The sequence below is a fragment of the Oryzias latipes genome, chromosome 21 (genome assembly GCF_053564925.1).
Source record: "Oryzias latipes strain Hd-rR chromosome 21, Olatipes_Hd-rR_3.1".
NCBI lineage: Eukaryota > Metazoa > Chordata > Actinopteri > Beloniformes > Adrianichthyidae > Oryzias > Oryzias latipes.
The window spans coordinates 31472715-31490671 of record NC_136257.1 but is presented as its reverse complement, the minus strand read 5'-3'; the positions used below and the strand labels follow the sequence as shown (position 1 = coordinate 31490671).

At 45.0% G+C, this 17957-nt stretch overlaps 1 protein-coding gene across 2 annotated transcripts; it reads right to left on the bottom strand.

The window, feature by feature from the left end:
- Window positions 1-556: 556 nt before the first annotated feature.
- Window positions 557-17922, bottom strand: pgap1 (post-GPI attachment to proteins inositol deacylase 1). Of its 2 annotated transcripts, none has more exons than XM_004082046.5 (26): window positions 17658-17922; window positions 12832-12985; window positions 11613-11788; window positions 11337-11508; window positions 11097-11257; window positions 10943-10995; window positions 10796-10862; window positions 10615-10720; window positions 10052-10110; window positions 9862-9945; window positions 9734-9783; window positions 9609-9660; window positions 9448-9525; window positions 8365-8446; window positions 8207-8280; window positions 8090-8141; window positions 7953-8019; window positions 7772-7877; window positions 7650-7688; window positions 7373-7557; window positions 7004-7234; window positions 6796-6931; window positions 5523-5573; window positions 5239-5438; window positions 4989-5093; window positions 557-4911 (listed from the first exon to the last, which is right to left on the bottom strand). In XM_004082046.5, exons 1-26 carry the CDS (start codon window positions 17787-17789, stop codon window positions 4773-4775), a joined length of 2811 nt encoding a protein of 936 aa, XP_004082094.1. In that variant the 5' UTR covers window positions 17790-17922; the 3' UTR covers window positions 557-4772. The 2 variants fall into 2 exon arrangements, with proteins under 2 accessions (XP_004082094.1, XP_078795856.1); XM_078939730.1 differs by lacking the exon at window positions 17658-17922 and adding an exon at window positions 13824-14388.
- Window positions 17923-17957: the final 35 nt, after the last annotated feature.

Here is a 17957-nt window from a genome sequence, read left to right as displayed (position 1 = left end):
CTTCAGCTCTGATGGACACAACTTTGATAAGAAATGACACCCAACCCCGGTGCTGCTGTTTGATCTGCTACACAAAGACACACACACACACAAACATCCTTTATTCTGTGCTGAAAGACAAGAGACCTGCGGTGATGTAGACTTGGGTTAGAGTTCAAATTAACCCTTGTGCTATCCTATGACCCCACCCTTACATTGACGTGTTCTCCCTACCATGACAAAGGTGGATAAAGGTGGAAAGATGTCATGTAATCCATGGACACCAGTGAAGATCACAAATCATTGAAGAAAAAAGGTTCAGAGCACTGTCTAGTGGGTCTAGATGACCCAACTCCCAACGTTAAAGTGCCCAGGATAGCACAAGGGTTACGCAAAGAGTACCTGCCAGACTTCACCTTGGTGGACTTGACGGCATTTTTCTGGCTAAAACTAATAGTTTTTCTTCTTATAATTTCAGTTTATGTCAGCACAAGCAAATTATTTAAAAAAGGGGGGGGTGGGGGGTGGAACACCCTTTCAGAATTACAGTTAAAAAAATACACACATAAACCCAAAAATGTATTACTTTTTTTATTGCAACACCACCAGTGCCAAAAGAGTCCCATTTACAGTGACATCAATACAAAGTGAGGAATATAAAAACATCAAAGCACTTGATACAACACATAAACCTGAGGATTTCCATCTGAGAGCTCTGAATCAAAAGCAAATAATAAAAAAAAAAACAGTTGCATGTGAGCGCATGATGACTCCGCATGGCACATTCAAAGTGGGAGGAGCCAAGAGCGACTCCTTTAAAGGACTTGGTTTCCTTTTCTGTCCTGGAAGAACGAACAAACGGCAACAACTCCTGTGATGCTTCAGATACACAAATGTGAGAAATGAAAAGCTAAAAGTGAATATTGTCTCTTTTTTTATTTGAATATCTTGCTAGTTTGGGTTGAGTGGTTTTACGCACCAGATTTTGAACTCCTTTAAGTTATATACGGATCATGTTCTTCTGCCGCTTCTATGATCCAGTAACAAACAATAGTGGGCTATACATTTCACACATGAGGTTTGCTTTCAACTTTATACGTGTAACACAGAGCATTGAGATTTCAGAGCGTGGGATTATCAGAGTCCCTTAGCCTCACCATGATACCGCCGACAGCATTGAAGAAGGCTATCTCGGCAACAAGATCTAAAATGGTTCCTTGCCTGATCTCTCTTCATCTTAGTCCGAGTTAGTCTGCTCGAGTCAAAGTCAGTCTAAATGCTTGAGTCAAAGTCAAAAGTCTTATAAGAAGATTGCCCGAGCTCAATCTCTGGGTCAAATCCAGGTCATGTGTTCGCCAATCACGGAACGGTTTATAATATTAAAGTGCATCAATACCCGACCATGCCTCATTCTATGTTCACACCAGGCTCAGAAACACGCGTTCAAGTGACCCTTTCTAATGAAAGGTCACTGGAAACGCGCGTTTCAAGCGTTCACGTTCAAAACTGGTGTTCACATGTTGCAACGCACGTTTTTAAGTCACCAGTTGAACTTTGACCAGTCAGTGACTCTGATTTGATCGTGACACAGAGGTAGCGTCCTTTCCAAAACACAGAAGTGCCAACCAATGGAAATTGATCAGGATAGAGAAATTATTAATTGTGATTTGTGCCCAGTCAGATTTATGTGACATCAAGTCTTTCATATATCAGAATAGAGCTGTGAAAGAAAAGGCCTAAAGCAAGATTCATCAGAGATAAACCGCTTAGACATTTGCACCAAGCCTCTTCCAACTGTGAGTACAGGCACCAGTATTGGGTAGTGACAGTCTTGTGTGAATACCACAGGCTAAAAATGCATTCTTCAACGCGCCACACATGCTCAGTTCGCAGAATTAGAGAAAGGAGTCCTAGTCCAATTTCTAAAGTCTACATCAAGTCACAAGTCCAAGTTTAGTCTCAGGTAGGTTTGGGCCAGTTTTTGGTTAAAAGGCGGATCTTTTTAGATAATTGTAACAATCCTTATAAATATGGATCCAAAATGGCTCCTTCCTCAAGTTAGGCTCACAAGTCCAGTCTGAGCTCAAATACAAGAATTTAAACTTGAATCAAAGACTCAGAGTCTTGATTCCAGTCTTTGTGCTTGGTCCAGTTCACATTTGGTGACCAGTCCTGACTTCTATCTAAATGAGTGTTCAATGATCAGGTCATCACTGTAATTCAGAATTTGTTCTCAACTGATCCTCCGGGTAAAATAAATTTAAAAAATGGTCGGGACCTGGCTGCGAAAATCCGTTCTTTTGTTCCTCTTCATACCTAAACTAAACCTCTCAAACGCTTGTAAGAGGGCGGCAGTGACCTCAGGCAGTTGAGCAGGTCGTCCAATGATCGAAGGGTCGGTGGTTCGATCCCCGCTCCCCCCAACTGTCGTTGTGTCCTTGGGTCTTCTGTCAGTCTGCCCAGGGCAGCTGTGTTAGCATCACCAAGTTTGAATGAAGAGTGAATGTATATTTGACACACTGCAAGCGCTTTGAGCGTCTGGAAGAGTGCAGATAAATCCAATCCATTATTATTGTTATAAGTAACTGAATAGAAACTATTTACCAACCTCAAATCTGATCCATTTCTATCAGAAACTAGAGAAAATGCCTTCAACGCACGGCGGTTCCACCTTTAAAAAAAGCACGATGGTTCCATCTTTCTGAGAAAGCCAGAACAAAAGACGACACCGACACTTTTTGGAATCCTACAACTAGTTCAAAGCCACAAAAATAGCGAAATATTTTTAAACAGCACGTCAAGGAAGGACAGAATCACAGTGAACACGGATACAATCCACAGGTGTATTTACTCCAGGAGTCTCTTCCAAATAGGAACATGGCTTTGGCTAATCAAAGAATGGACTGAAAACTTCATTAAAAATGATTCAATTTAAATAGATTTCAGCAGAAATCAACAGCTTCAATTTTACACTTCAAATTAGAAAAACAACAAAATGTTTTTTTTCTATTTCTGTCAACTTTAAGCGAGAAAAGAAAATGTATAAATAAAATAATTTCTCTATTTTGTTTGCTAGCAAAACTGGAATTCTGTTACTATTTTTAATATTGTTATCAATAAAGATTATTTCAATAGTAATAATGTTTTTTCCCAAATTCATTCACTAAGTAGGGTGTTAACCATTTTTTTTTTGGGGGGGGGGGGGGGGGGGGGATCTACAAATACAATGTTTCCAGAAGTCTCTGCATCGGTTGGCAAATAAAGACCACAATGCATTGCCTTTGAATCCTCCATTATTTGAAAAAAACGTGCGCAAATGTGTTTTTTTATAAATCCTCCAAGTTGTCATCATCCGAACACAGCGGGTTTTATAACAAGTCTTCATAAAATGTTCATGTTTGGTCTTTTAGGGGTTATGGAGAAGTGAAAGACTTAAGACAGTGACTAAGCTGATTATTGAAACGCTTCGTTCAAAAGGCAGTCCTGGTCTCCGCAGACCCGAAGACAGACGGACTATCACTGCTTTACAACAAGGCAGACCACGTGCACCACCAAGCACTAAAACGGCACAGAGAAGCTGATCACTTAAGTTTAAAAACCATTCAGTGCAAATACATTCGTATTGAGAAAGACAGCTGCTCGCCGCGCAGACACGCCTGATCCACAGATCCCATCATACCAAAGAGCGGGAAGGCGAGGCAGCCGCCACCAATCCAACAGGAAACATCCTGTAAAGTCGCCTCAAAGAAGGGATTCGTTTAGAAACAACACATTTTTTATTGGATTCTGTATGATAATCCACCAATCCATCAAAAACTTCCCTCCACAACTACAAGAAACTGATTTTTGTTGTTTGTTTTTTTGTAGTTCAGGTGTTTCTTTGTCTACAAAAGCCACAGGTGAAAACACCACATCTGCACCACATACGACAAATCCTCCCACATCAAAAACTCCTGGCTGTGCACTTAAAGCCAGACGGGAAATAAAAAAATTCCACTTCAACAATTTACCAAACATTTGATCAAAAGGTAACAAATATCTGAATCCCATGAAACTGTGAAGCACAGCACAAAAGTCAAAATACCTCCAAATAAAAAACAATAAATCCACACATGAATTAAACCAACTGCATAAATTCAAAGGACGTACAAAAAAAACTAAAGGCAATTTGTGTGTTTTAACAAATAAATATGTATATTGTGTTGTTTTTTTAATGGCACCATTTTGAACTGAACTTTTCTTTCAAATGTTTGCCGTTCTGAAGCTGTTGTGTTTTTTTTATGAATTTACAGCAGCCTCCAATAAGGCACGGTCACACTCTGTGAGACTCTGGGGAGCTTTTAATTTGAAAGATCTGGCCAGGAAGTTCCCTGACTGGCCCACTATGATTTAGTTTCATTTTTCTCTCATTTTTGGGAATCGACACGGATATTTTCATGGAGTCTCACAGGAATGTCGAACATTTAGAGAATCTAACAGTCGTCGTTGATTAAAAACAAAAAGGAGAGTCTCACTGGACGTTTCCCTGGTGTTCTGCTGCTGCTGAGGATGTAGTCCAGCTCAGTGCTGGGCTGCAGGCAGTGTTATAGTTTACGGCGCAGTTACCCCAGAACCCCCCCCCCCCAATGGAGCGTCTCCTGCTCCCTGTAGGCAGAACCACAGAACTGCAGAGAAAGGCAAAACCGGTATCAGGACATCCAGCGGACCAACACCAAAAGCCCCTGGACCAGGACCCTTGGAGCTGTTGGCGGCAACATTTAAACGGGATGTGGACGTCTACGGCCCGAAGACCGTCAGAGGAGACAACACAAGGCCAGCGGGATGAGAGCTGCTGACAGGAAGTGGGTGATTCGGTACAGGTGAAGGGAGGAGAAGGTCACCATGGTGACGGCCAGGGGCAGCGGGAGGCAGGAGGCCAGAGGCAGGAGTTTGCTGTGGCAGAGCGGGGCGTGCGTTAGGTGGCCATCACGTGAAAGCACGTGGACGTGCGCTGACGTTTGAGCTCCTACCTGTTGCTGAGTTTGAGGGTGGTGCAGTTGACGAGCAGCAGGTTCGCGATAACCAGAGGCACAGTGTGAGGCCAGCAAGGATCAGGATCCAGCTGAGAGGCATATCTGTGAAAGGTCCCAGACCAGGGGCAACAAAAACACCTTTTTATCAAGCAAAGTAAAATTTGTTTAAGATGATGATTTAATCTGAAACAGAAAACATTTAGTCTAAATATTAGAACTTGGTCAGTATTTAGAGGGAAACCCGTACCTCAGGTTGCCGATCCAGTGGAGGAGTGAGGGCGCACTTAGCATGACGGGAAGCGTGAAGAGTGCCGACAGGCAGAGGTGCAGCTCCAGGTTGTCCCTTACCTCCTGCAGGGCCCACTCAGACAGCAAGCCTGGTTTAGACTTGCTTGAGGACTCTTCTCGGACTGTGCCATTCTCCGTTAGTTTGTGCTTCTGCGGTGCCTGCAGGGATCCAAGAGAAGACCCCCGTTTTTCCAGGTGTCACATCACTCAAAGCCCTCCATCAGAAGAAGCCGAGAGTCTTACCAGATTCAGCATGTGACTCAAATACCTCTCCGTCATCTGCAGCCGCAGAACCTGAGAGCCACAGACACACAACCTTCATGGATTGTTGCAACAGAAAAGTTCAGCACAGCTCCTGTTTACCACAAACTCCTCATTCAAACTGTGGACTTTAAGTTACTGCATTCCACACACAAACAGGCTTAGAGCATATGGTGTGAAAACATTTCGTTTCTTAAAAACGCCATTTAAAAAAAATATATGCTTAACCTTTAATTTATCCGTAGTCAATATGAAGCCATGTCAAAAATTGAACATAAACATGAAAGATGGATGGAAAGAAAACCCGGGGGGGGGGGGGGGGGGTATCTAACAGCTGACAGAGTTAACAGGAAGAAAACTAAAGATGCTATAACGAGGTTCACTTTTTGCGTCCTCTCTGTTTACAGAATTTCTTTAAATATTTTTGCATTCCAATTTCTGGGTCCTGATTGGCTGTTAACCACTGTCAATCAACCTCCCCTGTGTTGGGTCTCTAGTACAGAATGCACTAAGTTTGCCACATTTACAAGAATCTTTGATCGCGAGCAGATCTCTGTTTTCATTCTTGAATTCTGGATTTATTTTTCTACAAAGGTTTGACCTTAAGTGAGAGAGAAAAGTTTGTAGTGAGCATGAAAACATCTAGAATTGTTGTAATAATAAATAAATAAAGATAACTGCTTCACATTTTTTTTTCCAGAATGTAAGCCCCGTGATAAACAAGGGAAGATTGTACAGCTAGGAGTCCCACAGAGATCTGTCATGGGACCCTTTATGTTTGCAACCACTCTGGTAGAGATAAGACACCATGCAGATGATGCTGTCCTTTCTGTTAGAAACCAAAGTGCTGCCCCTCGCTGTACTATTTTGTCTCTTTTGAAGAGACTAATTTCATTTAATGACAGGGAAAAAAAATGTATGTGTTTGAAAGGTCAATGGATCTACTCAGAATCTTCAAAAACTTGTTTTTGTGAACTGAAGTTGAATAAACTGGGCAGTAATGTCCAACGAGAAACACCATCCTTCAATACTTTAAGAAAATGTGTTGCTACCATCAAATTCTTTATGCTGTTGTGTTTTGTTATAAATAAAATCACTCCTCTTTAACATTTGACAGGTTAACATCCGTACTGTAAATCCCACCATTTGCAAAGAAACTCAAATGTATCCTGTACTGGACACGAACTTTAAAATGTTTTTAGAGATTTTTGTCTTTTTATGCTGTTCTGTAAACTGTGAGTAAAAAGAGCTTCACCCTGTAAAGGTGGAGAAGAGAGGAGGCAGCGATCGCCAACGCCCCACAGGAAACCCCGCCCACAACAGTCAGACAGAGGCTGATGAAGATCTGAACCCGTGGTCCCATCGTGCCACCATCTCCAGACACAGACGACCTGCAGAAAAGACCACAACAGGTGAGATATCCATCTCAGGCAGCCCTTTAGTGCTTCGGTTTAGGAGCCGACCTGTGCAGAGGAGCCAGCAGCAGTGAGAGCAGGCGTATGAGGAGGCGGAGCAGCGAGCTGCCCCAGAACGCCACAGCTGCCCCCAGGACATAAAGGAAAGGAGATAGGAGGTGAGGCCACTCCTCAGCTGGAGCCATGCCCTCACGAAACATCCCATCAGGGGATGATGGAGGGATTGTATCCATGGGTGGCAGCCAAAGACTTGACCAGACCTCCTGAAACCAACTGCAGCTGGAAGAATCATGACAGAAGATTTCCTCAATTCCAGAGAACTTCATAAACATTAAAAGCTTGAGGAAGAAAAGATTCCCCAATCGTATAAAGGTTGAATTCTAAGCGTCACCAGCTGACTTTCAGCTTCCGGCTCACCACAGCAAGACGTGCAGAACATAAACGGGCAGGTTGATCTTGTGAGGCTGCAGCCCTGCGGCCGCCGCTTGGCTCATGTCAACGGTTCGGCTCCTCTTTAGGATGGACGACAGCTGCCCCCTGCAGGCCAGGAGGAGCGTTACAGCAGTGTAGACCGGCAGCGTGGGGCCACAGAATCTCAGGACCTGCCACATGCGAGAGAGTAGTTCAGAAAATACAACAGCAGGCGCGTGTACTGAGAAAAGAAATGCTGGATACCACACAAGAGGCGTCATACCTGTCCCAGCACTTTAGGCAATGAGCTTCTAACTGAAACCTGAACCAGATGGAGATCTTTTCTTTAATCTTTCTAGAACAATTTATTTTTATCTGGATTGTGAGAAACTGTGCAGCAGCTACCTTATACTGGCAGTTGGGGGCAGTGTGGAGCTCTAGGAGCACACCTGAGCTGTTGTCAGGACGACTGGTGTGCAGCATCCCTGAGATCTCCGTCACTGCTGGGACACTGCATACACGCATGAACCGTGAGTGTGGGTGTCTGAGTGTGAACCTGCAGCTGAGAGGAAGCTCCTTGACTCACCTGACGGTGGTCAGAGAGTCCTCTCTGAACCAGGGGACCCTCATCCGGTACACACTGGGTAATCGGTCTGCAGACACAAACACACCACTGCGCAGAAGTTCTTGCACACGTGTTTGAGGCTGCAAAAGCCAGCTTACCTTTCAGAGCTTTGCACTGACTGATGACATTAATCCTGAAAGCCTGGTAGGCCTGAAGACACACGGGACTTTAGCGGAAACTCGGACAGCAAAAGCGGAGGAAACGATGGAGATTACCTGATGAAAGTGCTGCAGACGAATGTGGTGCAGAAGTCCGGAAGAGTTTACCGTAACTTCACTGGAGGTGAAACCTAAAGAAGAAACCCAGAGACTGTGAGACACATCACAGTTTCACCAGGAGGCTGGAGGTTTGAATCAACATCTGAGAGACTCACCGAAGGAGAAGACGCTGGGAACGGAGAGCGTTAGGGTCTGAGAGTCCGACTGATGTCTCTGCCACTCACACTCCACTGTGAACTGAGGACAAACTTCTTATGCATGAGTGTTGGGGACATGAACCTGATAGAACTTCTCATTTAACTAAATATCACTGGAGAAAACATCTAGATAGGAAGTTTGTTATGACTGAAATGCTGCTTTAAATGCTTCAAAGACTTGCTCCAATAAAAAAATCATGTTTTTGGTGTTTTTAACATGTTCTAGTATTTTTCTGATGATGAAGGACATATATGAAGAAAATTTGAATAAAAATGGAATTTCTGAGTATTTCTTAATTCAAATAGCTGTGAATCAGGAGCATACGAAAAAATGCAGTTTGAAAAACAAAATATGCTGGGCGGGCCACAAGCTCCCTGCTCCACTCCATTCTGATGATCCATGAACGTCTTTGTTTTCCTCGTCTGACCCAGAATCTGGGTCTAAACTGTACGACTGGACATCTCCATCATTGCTCACTATTTCTGTTGCACTGGTAATGTTATGTTGGGGAGATGTAAGGGCTGTAAGATAGCAGGAGAGTGTGTAAACTGATGGATGATGGGAAGTAAGGGCGGGCTTACTCTGCACTAATAGTCCCGCCCATCAGTCAGAGGCTAATTCCTAATGACCTGCTGCTCCACAGTTTTTTATTTTTGCTAAAAAAAAGCTAAATTAGTAGAATGTTCTAATAACTTTGGAATTGTTTTGATGATGTGGAAAAACAACAGTGGGCTGAACTTTAGGAAACTAAAATGTGAATGGATTTGACCTTCATTCTTGTTTGTTTGGTCACATATTTCACTTACACTTGATTGTCTAGAAGAAATCTGAGGAATCTGGAAAACTTCACCTGCACTGTTCAGTACCAGGTATTTCTTTCTTTGTTTTAGCTAAAGATGTCCTGGATCCATTTCAGGTCAGTGACACCAACCGTTAATATGAATTGTTACACATTTACTGAAACTGCATCTGACCAGAGCATAAACTCAATTCATTCTTCCCGTGATGGTAGGAGCCCTGTGATCGGGGCTGTCCCTCACCTGTTTCCCGTTGATGTTGGAGGCGGAAACAACCAGGTGAGAAAAAGCAGAAAGGTCATGGAGACTCAGAACGAGGACCTCAGAAAGAGAGAAAAAAATGCACTGCCTTCAAAAAGCTGCTCCGCTGCAGACCAAACCGAGAACTTTTCCAGGGGAATCACCTTGTATGGGGGTAGAAGTTCGGTTCCTTTAGAGAGATCCTCAGTGTTGACACTGAGGAGAAAGACAAACTGCTGACACACAACCAGAAAACAGGTCTGAGACTTGGAGGGAGTCTTCCTCTCACCAAGAAGAGCCGTTCTTTCGCGTGCAGCCAAACACCCAGCTTGACGTCTCCTGTTGAAGAAACGTGAACCATCATCATTTCCATTAAACCCACTGAGTCCACAGCAGAGTCTGAGCGTTCAAACGGACCAGGTTGTTGCTGCGGCAGTAGAAGTGGCTGTAGGCCTTCCTGCGACTCGACAGGGCAAACACAAAGTTCTTCACTGGTCCTTCCTGTCAGGAAAAGGCATGAAAGCTTAGCTGTTCAAGATTCCTAACCAGACACTCAAACGACAGCTTGGACATGTGTCATCAGTACGATCTTTGAGAGGTCTGGTACCTTCGGTGTGCTGTAGGTCAGGCGCAGGGTGTTCACTTCACTTCCTGTTTCCTGAATATCTGGAAAAAACAAATGAACAGTTGATTCCCACGACACCTGCTCTTTTATTTATTAAATACATCCCACAAAAATCTGTAGAAATCTCACTCCAAACGTTCCAACGGGAAGGCAAGTTAGACCCTGATAACCTTTTAGATCTGTTATTGTTCAATACAAATATTTTTAGTAAAGTTGATTGGATTTATTTATTTCAAGCATTGTAGTCAAAGCAATAAAGAATTTACACAGATTTATCAAACTCATTACAGAAATGATGAAATACAGAGATTAAAAAAACAGAAAATTAAACAAATAAAAGACTAAAATCACATTTTCTTAATTAAATAGTGATCATTAATCAAAGTCAAGTAGAGCTTAATTGAAAAGTTTGATTTGAAAAATCCTTTTTGAGAAATCACTTTGTAAAGAAATATAATTACTAAATAAAAATGAGAAATTCTAATTACTGAGGTCTACTGCAGAACCTGGACAACACGAGGTCTATTATACGATGTTCTGCTCACCTTGAACGGAGGAAGATGTTTCCGGACTTTCCTTCACAAATCTGGCAGGATTTCTGATGAAATGATGGTTCAGAACGGCCACTTTCCTCTCCTGGTTCTCTGTGAACTATTGGAAAAAAACGTTTTTTGGAAACCGTTTTCTGAAACGTCGTCATCTCTGCTTTACAACAGTTTTCCTCACCTGTCGGGTTTCAAGATCAATGAGGTCAAAAAAAGTCCTAACGGTGGCGAGAACAAGCTCTTTGCACCTAAAAGCAGAACAAATGTCTTTGTTTTTGTTTTTTTTATTAGGATGCTGTAAAACATCTCCACCGCTATTTGGTCTCACCAAACAATAGACAGGTGGTCGGTGGACACCCATGTTCTTGGGACAGCGGTTACCTAAAAATCAAACACCACCAATTACATCATCTCTAACCAAAACCAAAAAAAAAAAAAAAATGGAAACTGGATGTTAATGTAAATGAAACCAGCAGCCGTACCACCAATGAGAACTTATTTGAGTCTTCTGAGGGACAAGGAAGTGACGTGAGGCCGGAGCGGACTTGGTAGTCACGGTAACCGCCCCCAACAGAGAGAACGGTAACATTCGTCAGCTTGTTTGCTTGGTTCACCCACCTGTGCCTCACGGTAGAATAGAAATCTAGGGGGAAAAAAACAGCAACAAAAGGCGTCTTTGCTCGGCATTCTGAGCATGTCAGCACAGAAGAGGCTCTGCTCACCCAGCAGGTACGGGTCCAGAGCCAGAACCGGAGCCTGGTGCGGCGAGGCCTGTGTGAGGATCAGGCTGACCAGGCGAGCGTTGAAGCGGGGCAGTGTGAACAGGGCTCGGGCCACCACCCCACCCATAGAGTGGCCTACAAGCACCACGCTCTGAGGGGGGGTCTTCAGGTGCTGCAGGACGAGACACGCCGCATGACTTTCTCCAACTCTCACCGACACCACAGAAAGCCTCAGAGACAGAAGATCCGGACACGTTCCTAAAAAATGTGTGTGACCTTATAGAGCCGCAGGATGGCCTTGATGCTCTCGTGCAGGAAGTGGGTTTGTCTGAACAAACTCCCACCGTACAGAGCCACCAGCTCCTCGTTGAAGTCCACAGTGAACATGTTCAGGTGGAGCCCCCCGTCCACGTTCTCCGCTTTCCTCAAGGCCACAGATCCCAGCGAGCGAGCTGCACGAGGAGAACAGGTGGATATCTTTAGGACGGGGTTCCAAAAGAAGAACATGCTACATCCAGAAACCCCGCGGACACTCTTAACTGGAACTGAAAGATCCACTCCAAAACGTTCATTTGAGGGTTTTATTTTATACACGGCTGATGGTATTCGCACGTCTTTACAAGCGACCAGCACAAAAAGTGATAGAAAGTTATGCTACGTACAGCCAGGATGCACATTTCTGCATTCCCCGCACATATTTAAAGTTAAACTTAAAGTTGCGCTATCTGCCACGCTGCTGTGAAATTTTCTCCACATTTCATCCGTTCTCTGGAGAAACAGAAACAGCTGCGCTCAAGAACTATTGGGTGGTTTAACCGTAATCCTAACCTTAACCCTTCCTCTGGGTCCGTGCGGCCAAGAAAAAGTTCAGAGCCGCACGGATTTGGAAAATTACATGATGCACATAGTCACTTCCTTTAAATAATCATTCAGAGGTGGGTTTAATGGTGTTTTTGGATCTTGTTTGAGACAAATATGATTAAGACTAATCCTCTTTTCAGCTAATTTCTCCTTCAAACCTTTCCTGCAAGGCTTCCAAAGCTTCAAACGGGATCTAGAAGATCTGGACAACTTTCTCACTTTTCCCCCCAAGTTTTTAAGGCCTTTGAGACGGCTGTTAGCAAAACGGAATCTGAAATGAGCTTCATGTGAGACTCAATGTGTCAGGGAACACACACTGGGTTAGGAAATAATGAAAAGGTTCATGTTCATTGGATCATTTTGGAAATGTTTAACCAAATATTGTTTTTTATAGTTTAATTTGCGCTCAAATTAAAAAGTGACCAAATCTACTTTTTTTCCCCTAATTTAAAGTTAGTTTAAGTCAAACTCTTTCATATCTTTCATATGTTTTTATTGTTTTCAGATGGTTAAAAATATGTCTTTTTTTTTTCATTGGCAATTTTGATCTTCATGTTTTCTAGTCTAATGTATTTATTGCATTATTTCCAATAGAAATGCATGTTGTTGTTTTTTAATTTCATTTGATTCTTACCTTGTTTGTAACTTCCTGCATTTCCAGGTAAGAAGAGAACAGGTGCGCCGGTGAGTTTGAGCACCTGGGTCTCCTGCGCATACAGGCCCTCTCCGTACAGGTAAAGCCCGTACGCCGGGTACATTCTGGCCACGCGGCGAGGCAGCGCCACCCGCTGGGAAGAAATGCAGACGCAGTTTTAGGAACTCAAACACACTAAAATGAAGACTGAATTCCCTCAGTGCTCCTTAACTTTTTGCAAAGACTTCTGGGAAATATCCAGGGAACCAGATTTTGAAATTGTAGACTTGGAGACTCCGACAACATGGTGAACACCCTATATAGTGCTTTAGGTAGGGAGGGAATTCCGACAGAACAGAACCCACGGAAACCTTTCAGGGGTCACTGGGCTGCTGGAGCCTATCCTACCTACCGTTGGTCAAAGGTGACACAACATGTGTGACAGGCAAACGCCCTTTTCTGTCCAGAAATGTAGAGGCCTGTTTACTTTTAATCCTGACTCTCTGGACAGAGGAACCTGCACATTTAATATTTTCATCACTAGAATCCTCAGCTTTCCTGCTGCTAAACTTTGACCTTATTTAAAGACTCCAGACCATGATACCGCCACCGCCGACTACCAAGTAATCTCAAAAATCCCAAGCAAGCATGCAGATTAGATACAATGTCATTCTTGCAAAATAAATTGCAATTGTAGGTGAAAAGGTGATCCAAGATGGCGCCGAGGATGGTCGCCCTGGTGCTGGTGTGCTCTGTGTTATGTTTGTTATTGTTCGTAAATCGTGTGTGTCAGCGTGCTCTTACACCCGTGAAGAGCTTCTTACCATCAGAACTTCAACTCCGTCAGATTTACTACCTGTTTTTTGTTTTTTTGGCAGCTGCGGCAGATTTAGTCCACTTTTTAAGAGCAAAACAAGTGAGACGCGGGAGGAGAGGGAAGCGCGCGGGAGTGCTCGTGCGTCTCCGGAGACGGGGCGCTCGTTCGCCCTTACCTGGAATCTTCCTCTCCAACGTTCGCTCACTCAGCAACAAAATGGATGAACTGGCACTGCTGATGCGTCGGAACAGGGACTTTTCTTCCTCTTGTGCCCTGTGCTTCACGGAGACGTGGCTCAATGAGCAAATCCCGGACTGCGCGCTTGATTTGGAGGGATTCCAGCTTCTCCGCGCGGACAGACATCGGGACTTCTCGGGAGGAAAGTCCAGAGGTGGAGGTGTCTGCTTTTACATCAACAACGCCTGGTGTTCGGATGTGACTGTAATCTCCACGCACTGTTCTCCTTCGGTGGAATACATCTTCACTAACTGCAAACCATTCTACTCCCCACGCGAGTTTGCTTTATTCATTCTGGCCGCTGTTTACATCCCGCCGAGCGCGGACGTGCACGAGGCCCAGCGCGCGCTCGCGGAGCAGATTCTCTGTGTGGAACGAACTTTTCCGGACTCTTTAATCATTATCCTCGGGGATTTTAATAAAGGGAATCTGAACAAGGAGCTCCCTAGATACAAACAGTTTGTCAAATGCCCAACAAGAGAGCAGAACACGCTGGATCACTGGCCCGCGCGGCTCTCGGCTTCTCGGACCACGCCCTGATTCACCTCATCCCCGCATACAGACAAAAGCTGAAGCTCTCCAAACCAACAGTGAGGACTTCCAAGATGTGGACCAGCGAGGCTGTGGAGGAGCTTCGCACGCGTCTGGACACAACGGACTGGGATGTGTTTAGAGCTGCCACAGACCGTTTGGATGATTACACAGACACTGTGACGTCATACATCCAGTTTTGTGAAGACAGCATCATCCCAACAAAAACCAGGGTCACCTATAACAATGATAAACCCTGGTTTACACCCAGACTGAGACAGCTGAGGAAGGAGAAAGAAGCAGCCTACAGAGCGGAAGACCTAGCGGAAGAGCTATAAGGCTGCTAAGTACCAGTTCTCTAAAGAGGTGGAACAGGCGAGAGCTCGGTACAATAAACGCCTGGAAGACCAATTCTCTGTCAACGACGTCACCTCTGTTTGGAGAGGGCTCAGGCAAATCACGAACTACAAGCCCAGAGCCCAACATGCTGCTGACGACCTACAACTGGCTGAGAGGCTTAACACCTTTTATGCCAGGTTTGAGGTCCCACAACCCTCCTCCTCCCCCCTCACTGAACAGGTTTCCTCAAAACTCTGGTGCCACTTTCCTCCCCCACCACTATCACTGAGGACAGTATGACCCCCCCCAGACCACCTCTCCCCCACCACTGTCCTCTCAGTGACAGAAGAGGAGGTGCATAAGCTTTTCCGGAAGCAAAACCCACGGAAGGCTCCGGGTCCGGACGGCATCTCGCCTGCCACCCTGAAACACTGCGCAGGCGAACTGGCAGCGGTCTTCACAGACATTTTCAACACCTCCCTGGAGTCCTGCCACGTCCCGGCCTGCTTCAAACGGTCCACCATCGTCCCTGTCCCCAAGAAGCCCCGCATAACTGGCCTCAATGACTACAGGCCTGTGGCACTCACGTCTGTAGTCATGAAGTCATTCGAGCGTCTGGTCCTCCCCCACCTCAAATCCTTCACCTCCCCCCTCCTGGACCCTCTGCAGTTCGCCTACAGAGCCAATAGGTCTGTAGACGACGCTATCAACCTGGCCCTCCACTTCATCCTGCAGCACCTGGACTCCCCGGGAACCTATGCTAGGATCCTGTTCGTGGACTTCAGCTCTGCGTTCAATACCATCCTCCCCTCTCTGCTCCAGGAAAAGCTCCTCCAGCTCAACGTGCCTGACTCCACCTGTAGGTGGATTAGTGACTTCCTTATGGACCGGAGGCAGTGTGTGCGGCTGGGAAAGAATGTCTCCACCACCCAATGCATCAGCACAGGAACTCCACAGGGCTGTGTACTTTCCCCTCTGCTCTTCTCCCTGTACACTAACTGCTGCACTTCCAGCCATGACTCTGTCAAACTGATCAAGTTTGCAGATGACACCACCCTCATCGGACTCATCTCTAATGATGATGAGTCTGCCTATAGGAGGGAGGTGGACCGGCTGGGTTCGTGGTGCAGCATCAACAACCTGGAGCTGAACACTCAGAAGACAGTGGAGATGATAGTGGACTACAGGAAAGTCACAGCCCCCTCACCCCCTCTCACCCTGTCAGACTCTCCCATCACCCTAGTGGACTATGTGCGTTTCCTCGGCACCACCATCACGCAGGACCTCAAGTGGGAGCCGTCCATCTGCTCTCTCCTCAAAAAGGCCCAGCAGAGGATGTACTTCCTGCGGCAGTTGAAGAAGGCCCGGCTGCCGGCCCAGATGATGGTGCAGTTCTACACGGCCATCATTGAGTCCATCCTCACCTCCTCCATCACCGTGTGGTACACTAGTGCCACAACCAGGGACATTAACAGGCTACAGCGTATTGTGCGCTCAGCAGAGAAGGTGATCGGCTGCAGCCTCCCATCTGTCCAGGAACTATATGTCTCCAGAACCCGGGGACGTGCAGGCCGGATAGCTGCCGACCCTTCTCACCCTGGACATTCCCTACTGAAACTACTCCCTTCAGGCAGGAGGCTAAGGTCCATCAGGACCAGAACCTCCAGACACAAGAACAGTTTCTTTCCCTCTGCAGTCAGACTCTTAAACGCCCTGTAACCCCCCCCTAAATTTCACGTCAATGTCCAACCAGTCACCAGCCCACTACCTGCACCTTGAACATTCTCAGTTTGCACTGTTTTGACACTCCTTGCACTACTGACTCTATTTATATTTTTTGTTCTGTCCATTGTGTAAAAATTTTGTTGCTTACTGTTCTTCTGTTTTATGTTGCACATTTGCACCGAAACAAATTCCTACTCTGTGTAGCTACACTGAATATGGCAATAAAAAACCTCTTGAATCTCTTGAATCTTGAATCTCTTGAATTGTGGCAAATAAACTTCCTTCAAATCAACTAGAAGTTTGTTTTCAGAAAGCGGACATCGGTTTCTAAAAGTTTTCCAAAATTCTCCAACGGTTTTCACTTCACAAACCATGGAAACTCTATAAAGGAATAGAAGAAGCTCTATCACAGACTCAAAGTCCATTTGCCACAATAAACACAAAACAAATAAAAGAATTAAGGATTAAAAAATAAAATATTCATGCAAGTATACAAAAGATCAAATAACCAAGTATAATAAACCTAAAACTGTATCTCACATTAGTGAGAGTTAAGATGGTTTTGTTGGTTTTGGTAAGAATGTTAAGACAATAAATAAACTACAGATAAGAGACATCTTTAAAAAAAATGCTGCCTTCATACAAGCATCTTGTTCTTTTGTCTATAATTCCCATTAAAACAAAATAAAAACATGTTTTAATCCATTAAACTCAGCACCCACAGTGTGTTTTCTCTCAAAAGAACAAAATAAATCAGATATGTTGACTTAAAGGGCTAGAAGAAAACAAATTATTGATAAAGAACTCTCTGTGTTTATTTAAAAAACAATCCTTGTCCTTAATCGGATTATAATCTTAGATTATCGAGTTGGATAAACTGAGTAAATCAGATAATGACCAGACTATTGGTGGACATGTCCTCAGACTGGTTGAAAACCCGCTGATCAGCTCTGCTCACCTGTACGTGTCAGGTGAAGCTGATCTGCTTAGGCTTCGGGGATCATAGTCTGAATTCTGCCTTTAATCCGGCTTCTTTCAGATAATCGGAACTAATTTGGTTGCACCTGTAATTACCCCCGTTCCCCATCATGGCAGCAGCCGTGGGGCGTTAACTGGGGGGCAGATGTTGGGTCAGTTATAGCTGTCTAAATGGGGGAGCAGGAGGAGGAACACTCACGCGGTACTCCGGGTATTCGAACATGTAGGTCATGCTGCAGCGGTTCTCCTCGAAGCCCGTCAGGACCTCCCGCAGGCCCACCGCCAGGAGCCCCGCGGCCAGCGCGTAAAAGGCCACGGCGGGCAAATTCATCTCCGATTCTCTCCGCCGAGGCTCACGCGCCGCCTAAGTCCACGTTTCCATGTTCACGCTGAAGCCTTTCGCCTGTCAGACACACCAGCTCACAACAGGAACGACGTCCAGGAAGGAGGGAGGGACGACGTGCCAGTCAGCCAATCAGGAGAGGCCATGAGGGGATAC

Excerpts from the sequence above, each read along its gene's own strand:
- pgap1 (XM_004082046.5), bottom strand. The coding sequence starts at position 17,789 with ATGAATTTGCCCGCCGTGGCCTTTTACGCGCTGGCCGCGGGGCTCCTG. Across the intron at positions 10,721-10,795 it reads TTGATCTTGAAACCCGACAG|TTCACAGAGAACCAGGAGAG; the intron begins GTGAGGAAAACT and ends TTTTTCCAATAG. Across the intron at positions 8,142-8,206 it reads GTCTGCAGCACTTTCATCAG|GCCTACCAGGCTTTCAGGAT; the intron begins GTAATCTCCATC and ends GTGTGTCTTCAG.